General features: G+C 40.4%; 1 protein-coding gene across 2 annotated transcripts in view; it reads right to left on the bottom strand.

Moving 5' to 3' along the window:
- Positions 1–2,120: 2,120 nt before the first annotated feature.
- Positions 2,121–7,467, bottom strand: part of LOC106517968 (sodium-dependent neutral amino acid transporter SLC6A17) — a 15,754-nt gene continuing 10,407 nt past the window's right edge. For both annotated transcript variants that reach the window (XM_014009024.1, XM_014009025.1), the window contains exons 4-10: positions 6,684–6,810; positions 5,461–5,642; positions 5,269–5,379; positions 3,083–3,324; positions 2,667–2,859; positions 2,392–2,584; positions 2,121–2,315 (exon numbers count right to left, since the gene is read on the bottom strand). In XM_014009024.1, coding sequence (XP_013864478.1) covers positions 2,152–2,315; positions 2,392–2,584; positions 2,667–2,859; positions 3,083–3,324; positions 5,269–5,379; positions 5,461–5,642; positions 6,684–6,810 — 1,212 coding nt within the window. In that variant the 3' untranslated portion in view covers positions 2,121–2,151. The remainder of the gene's footprint in view (positions 2,316–2,391; positions 2,585–2,666; positions 2,860–3,082; positions 3,325–5,268; positions 5,380–5,460; positions 5,643–6,683; positions 6,811–7,467) is intronic.

Genomic DNA, 7,467 nt, shown 5'->3' on the forward strand with positions numbered 1-7,467 from the left:
ATCCTGATCCCTAATGTTAACCTCAGACCCCCGACCCAAAGACCCCTGGTGGCGCAACCCGGAAAAGCCGCGGGCGGCAAGGACTGACGCGAGGGGGGTACCTGATGCGTCAAAATTGGACGCAAAGGGACCTTTGAAAAACGTCAATATGTGACGACTCGGGAGTGAGAATGTGTTGATTTAGCCTGTGTTTGAGGTTTAAGCAACTGCTTTAGCAAATTTTATCTTTAAAGGTCAAGAAATGACTGATTTATAAGGCATTTTGTATGTATTTTGGATAATTTTGTGCTTTGGTACATAAAATATTTTGCTAACAGACATTTTTACACATTATTTTTGTCATTTGTGAGACTTGAATACTGTAATAAAGTGGATCAGTTGTTCTAAAGATCTTTCACACTTGTCTGAGCACACTGAGTCTGACCTTTGACCTTTTTAAGGCCTGTAGAGTCTGACCTTTGACCTTTTTAAGACCTGTAGAGTCTGACCTTTGACCTTTTTAAGGCCTGTAGAGTCTGACCTTTGACCTTTAACAGAGGCCTGTAGAGTCTGACCTTTGACCTTTAACTAAGGCCTGTAGAGTCTGACCTTTGACCTTTAAATGAAGCCTGTAGAGTCTGACCTTTAAATGTTTCTCTGTAGAATAATGGACTCTAAATGACCTTTGACTTGATTAGGTAGGTAGAAATTAGGTAGTAGGTAGGTAATTAGGTAGAAAATTGGCTGAATTAAATATGTTTGTATGAACCTGTGATATCTATCTGCTACAGGAAAGACACTGACCAACCTACAGTTGGGGTGTAAACCGAGCTGCATATGGTTTGAAATGGCTGAATGAGAGCCTTTTTGTTTTTCAAAGTTAGCTTTAGCAATTAGCTTAAACTTGTGAGCAGCATTCATATTGTGTGGAGTTAGCTCTCAGCTACCAAAGGAGTTTTATGGCGGTCTTTGTGGATTTACTGCATTGCCCTGGTAACAAATGAAACCTATCTARTGTCATGTGTGACCTTTAACCTACACTGACTTTAATTCACTAAGATCTAGCTTTATACGGCTTCTTTACATAAGAACAGTGTCAGCCAATCAATGCTTCCCTGCTCTCCCTTTAAATTGAATTGGGCAGGGCAATCCTAATGAGTAACAAATATTATCCAGAGTTTCAGACTGAGATCTTTGAATGCTGAAAAGCCCTTCAAAAGACCTGGTCTACGTAGGTCGAATCCTTTGTTGACTGTGAAGACCAGAAGAAAAGTGGCCGTGAAGTTTTGGACTGTTTAAACTTCAGCCTTATTCCCGCCCTTACACCAAACATAACAGGACAGCGCTAAACAGAAGCAACAAAGATAGAAAATAGATCTAAATTAGCAAAATATTAATATATTGATATTATTAGTATTATAAATGAACTAAACTAGCTTAGAGGCAATACATGAAGAACAAGGGATCCTCCAYACAAGGTAGTTTGACGTGAATAATATTTAAAAACTCGTCTATTCAAATGACAAAAGTCTAACAACACAACCACTTCAAACTTTCAGTTTTTGTACTGATTTTGATTTAAAACTCTACTCCTGTCTCCCGTTTCGTCCACAAGAAAAAGAAATCTCCCAGTCGGACCACAACGCATCTYGGGATAGGGTGGGCTGAAAAAGATCCACCAGACCCGTCTCTCAAATCAGGGTAAAAGGAGGACAGATTTGTGGGCCGCGATTGGAGGAGCCTTTGAATTTGGACAGCCTTCAGCGCATCGCTGTGACGTAATCAGCCTTTGAAGGATGCAGCCTCTGAATTTGGACACAGTATACGTTGTACCTGTTTTGGTCAAACCTTGAGAATAAATTAGATTCAGTGTTTTGTGTGATCTGTTTTAGCATGCAGTTTGTGTTGTTGTGAATGACTCTCGGCTACTACCACACCAAAACCGAGCTCAAAATGTGTCAAACTGACCGAGTTCGAGCCATATTTGTGTAGCTGTTGCAGCCATTCTAAACAGAGTTGACCAAGCATTCACAGATGTCAGTCTAATAATTACTTTCTGAATGTGTCATTGAAATTTGTTTGCAGTTTTGGTGAAAACTATCAGACTGCCTTTGTGAGAATAATAAACTGGAAGTATCGCTCCTCAACAAACACACTAACAAAGGGCGGGTCTCACCTTTTAGTCCCATAAATCCAAGCGACAGACAGATTTTCCAGGATGACCACCACAGTGAGAGGCAGACCGGCCGAGTAATCATCAAACATGGTGACAAAATAATTTCCTGACCGCTGAACGAACAGCAGGCCACACAGGAAAGCCACGATGCAGCAACACACTGGAACAACAGGCGGGAAGAAAGCATTGGTACAAAGTTTTATGGTGAGGGAGGCACACAATCATGTGAGGAGTACCTGTGAAAAGCTCCTTCTGGACCTTGTAAGCGTCCAGGACAGGCGTGGTGATGCCGGTCATGGTGCCGATCATGCTGCCCAAACCCAGGTTGATAAGCATGAAGAAGAACATCACTGACCAGAAAGGGGATGCTGGGAAATGGGTCATGGCCTCTGTAAAGGCGATGAAGGCCAGACCAGTGCCCTGGACAGCCTGCAGAGAGTCAATCAGTGCCGTGAGACGACGTCTACGCTGCAGATTCAGGTGATTTACCGTGTGCCAAAGGAACACTCACCTTGTTGAGCTCATCCTCCAGGATACAAGGCTCTAGACCCAACTGGGCGAAGCCATCTTCCTTTACGGTCTTGATGACGCTGTACACCTCAGCGTAGTCCGACGTGGTGAGATGGGACAAGTTAACGTGCGGAGGGATGAGGTCGTGGCTCAGGACGTTAGAGTTGAGATACCCCAGGATCTTTTCTCCATTTCTGCAGAAACAAAACAGCACACATCACATARTCAAAGATATCGTTGAGTTAAGCTAAAACAAAAATTCACCTAATTGTCTTTTTGAAGACGTTGAAAGCAGAAACATTAATGAACTAAACTGTGAAGCTAACTTGAACAACTTTAACATGGCAGGAAATGAAATATGTCATTAAAAGGACATATTTGAATCCTTTTTGGCTTTGTTAAAGATGTTTAACTTACTCTGAGACACACTTTTCATTCATGATGTTCGCCTTGAAGCCCAGCACAGCAAACACCACCAGCGTAGCTAAGATGGAGGTGAAGAAGTTGATGAAAGAGACRAGCACGGCGTCAAAGTGACAGTTGTTGTCTATCTTATTGTAGCTGGAGAAGGCGATGACCCCTCCGAAACCCAGACCYAGGGCGAAGAAGACCTGGGTGGCTGCTTCCCTCCAAACCTGGGGCTCCAACATCTTCTCTAGCTAAAATAGAAAAATGATGTTATATACCATTAGCTTTAAGCCAGCTTCTTAGTTGGAAATAACTTAGAAAAGACACATAAGATTATGAAGAAGTGTAAAATAAAATGTTTAAAAAATGTCACTAACACATTTTATTGTTATTTAGCACACTCTTCTTACATTTTGCTATTTTTACTAAATGATAAATTTAAACATTATTATGTAAATATTAAATCCTAAATCTAAATGTGTAACTCTCAATGTAAAAGTTAAATCTTAACGTTGTGATTACGTTTACGTAWAAGTATTTCATAATGGAATGCAGCCTTTGCTGTTGGTGCACGCCTCTTATTAGGGCATCATCATTCGAAGACAAAAGCAACCACTAATGAATGATGCTAAGGCTGCTGAAGATGGCATCCAYCTATCTTTTACCTGCTTCTTCCTTTCAGGGTCATGGAGGTAACTGTGCGAGGGGTGGGGTACACCCTGGACATGTTAGTCCATCACAGGAGCCACATAGAGATAAACCATTCTCACTCGCACCTAGGGACAATTTTAGTTACTAATTTGCCCAACACACATGATTTTAATGGGAGGAAACTGGAGAGCCCGGAGAAAACCCACACATGTACGGTGAGAACATGTACACGCTACCCAGAAAGGTCCCTGGCTGAGATTTGATCCGGTAACCTTCATGCTGAGAGCTATCATGTCTACCAACAGAGCCACTGTGCGACCCTGCTGAAGACGACATTTATAAGTTCAAAATGTGTTCATTGAAAACAATATGGATGGTGCCTGTGGTCAGGACGTTTGGAGGGCAGCTCAGACACCAGCCAGAACTGCAAGTTTGGTGTCTTGTAGGAAAACATTAGCAGATTTAGCAGCTTTGGCAGTGTTAGCAGCATTAGCAGTGTTAGCAGATTTAGCAGCATTAGCAGTTTTAGCAGATTTAGCAGCATTAGCAGTGTTAGCAGCGTTAGCTTTTGTTTTTGTCTCAGAACGATGACGTCCTAACAAGAACCGCGCAAAGGTAACAAAGGCTGTGTTCCATTCAGAAATACTTAGGTGTTAACTTCAACATTTAACCAGAACATTTAAAATTTACTCTTTACATTTAGATTTACACATTTTAGATTTAGGATTTAATATTTACATATACATGTTTTCTCCAGGTACTTTRTTCTCCACAAACCAAAAACATGACTGTTAGGCTAATTGATAATTGTGGTTGTGAAGGAAATTTTRTAACTGATTAAATGAATATTAGATTCAGTTTTGTATTTTTTATACTTTCTGATATTTCAGCCTGTAAAGTTAAAACAGACAAAGAGTTGGTGTGTGTCTTATCATGTGTTCTTTCTTTAGTCTAAACAAAATGAGTTACGTTCTGACGTCTGACATAAAAGGTAACACCTCCAGGGRTGTAACCAGGAAGAGRTGRACATTATRAGGTCAGTTCATTATTATAGTAGTAAGAAGTTGTCAGTGTGTTACAGAGTCTGCTCAGAGCAGAGCTCATSTGTTTTGTTTTGGTTCAGTCCAAGGTCTTACGCTGAGGCCTGTGTGCTGTACTGTGAACCTGATTGGAGTCAGAAGACTGAAAATAAAGTTTTAACAAGAAATCCAGCTCATTCCTGTTTATTCGGGCATACCAATTTGAACAATGCATATTTTTCCTACAGTTGTTTGTCTTGTTTGTCTATGTATGTGTCCCTGTGATGGACTTGTGCGTTGTCCAGGGTGTAACCCCTCCCCTCACAGTGACCCCCGTGAACCAGAAATGAAAAAAGCAGGTAAAACATAATGGATGAATGGATATTTAGATACGGTATTTAACATTTAAATTGAACTGGTACAGATTAAAAAAYGTAAGAACAGTGAGCTAAATAATGAAAATGTGTTGGTGACATTTTTAAAAATCATTTTATTTCACACTTGGCGCCCCACATAAGTCGTCACCTTTGGAGTGAACATATGAGCGATCCCATCCACTGATCCCTTCAGCATTAACCCTCTGACCATGAAACAGAAGAGCACCACGTAGGGAAAAAGAGAGCTGAAGTACATCACCTGTGGAAGTAGAAGAAAAAAAAATACTCTCAAAACAGGTAAACCATTTGAGTTTAATCTCCCTCCATCCCACAAACCTACCTTCCCAGACGAGGCGATTCCTTTGATGACGGCGAGGCAGACGATGATCCAGGCCACCAGCAGCGACAGGGTCATTTTGACGTTGAGACCGCCGCTCTCTGCGATGGTGCTGGTCGTGTTCAGTGTCTGCCGGTACCAGAAGTAGGTCGTGGCCGAGCTTTTCTCACACTCTGGCTCCACAACTGGGACGCAAGGGAGAGGAAATGGAAAAGTTACACAGGACAAGAAATTCTGATTTTGAGGCAAACTGTAACCTTTGCATTCTAAATCTGCATTATGTGTAAACGGTCTTATATCAAACTAAATGTTGACATGTTGTCATCAGTGGCTGTCATTTTCTTCCCTGATCACTGTAACTGGATTGCACAATGTTGCACTGAGGGCGACCTCGCTAATTATTGCTCCTGTTTCAATATTTCAACCAGAAACCATGTTAAGTCAAATTCAACATGGATAAATCACACAATTTTTTCAAGGGACCCCTATCTGTGAAGAATATTATTTTACCTGCATTTGTTTCAAATAATTTCTACAACCTGAAACATCAAAATATGTTTTTTCCTCTACAGAATGGTAAAAAGGATTTAGTGCGTGTTGACGCTCATCTTCATCACTTGACACATTTCACACGCTATCATTGGTTAAAAAGTTTTGTTTACTAAACAAATGACCACATATTTTTAAAAATGGTATTCATTTCCTGACTTTATAAGACATGTCGGGTTGATTTGAAGCAGTTTTTTATTTATTTAATTACATTTTGCTACTTTTACATGGGATTTTGTAACATATTTTGGTTTTTAGGAAACAAGATGCTTCTGAAAACAAGCAGAAGGCGATCATATCTGAAAATTTTATGGCGATATCTTGAACACTAAGGAAGTTGAGCAAAATTTGAAAAAAGAAAAAAAAAGAAAGAAAAGGCAAAATGGTCACAAAGGCCCCACTGGTTCAGCTATGAATTACAGCAGAAATCACGAGCTGATTACTCAAACAAAAACATTCACAACTTGAGATAATCACGATTTTGGTGTTACTTTAAAAGATTTCAGATTCGATTTTGGTGTGGGATAAAAACATTTCCACATCCCTACAACAAATATGGTGACTAAAAACAGAATAGTGTCTACATTTGTTTGTTTTTGATGTGTTTCTGTTTTGATTTCCAGTTTTTCCCTCCCAAATCATTAAGAGAATATTACGATTCAACTTAAGTTACTCACTGGCATTTGTCCCGTTTCTTCTGATTGGACACTCGCTCCACGGTAGAGGATACTGGAAGGACTGGAAGAAGTAGAAGATGCTCCACCCGATGATGACGTTATAGTAGAGCCCCACGAAACCGCACACCTAAAAAGAAGACGGGAGCACAGATAAACACGAAGGAACGACGTCGTAAAGCTTTATTCTTGTGCTGTCGGATGTTTGTGAAGAGTGAGAAGAATCATCCAGATGAGACGGCAGCTGCTGTCAGTCTTCTCAAGAGTCTTGGCAGCAAGGACGTTCAGACGCTAAATAAGGTCGAAGAAAATCATGAATAATTAAAGTCTTCTCTTTTCAGCAGCAGCCTCCTGCGAGGTATTTATAGCAGCTTGTGTCCCAGTCGTGCAGCTCTGATGAAAGGCCGTGAATGAATGAAACTCAGAAGCCCAAGAAAGCTGTGCTGGAGCACATCTGCACAGATGTGGACTACGTGCTCTTCAATTAATGCTTCTGATTAGCACTACATTATGTCATTTTTTTAGTTGGATAAATAGTAAAAGTGTCATTTGTTACGTGCTGCTGTTCGCTCAAGGTACAGCGGGTAAAATAAGTATTGAACACGTCAACATTTTTCTCAGTAAATATATTACTAGAGGTTCTAATGACATGAAATTTTCACCAGATGTCGGTAACAACCCAAGTGATCCATACATACAAAGAAATCAAACCATAAATGTCCATAAATGAAGTTATTTGTAATAATGTGGAAGGGCACAGGGAAAAAAGTAGTGAACACACTTACTG

The sequence above is a fragment of the Austrofundulus limnaeus genome, unplaced genomic scaffold, assembly GCF_001266775.1.
Source record: "Austrofundulus limnaeus strain Quisiro unplaced genomic scaffold, Austrofundulus_limnaeus-1.0 Scaffold55, whole genome shotgun sequence".
NCBI lineage: Eukaryota > Metazoa > Chordata > Actinopteri > Cyprinodontiformes > Rivulidae > Austrofundulus > Austrofundulus limnaeus.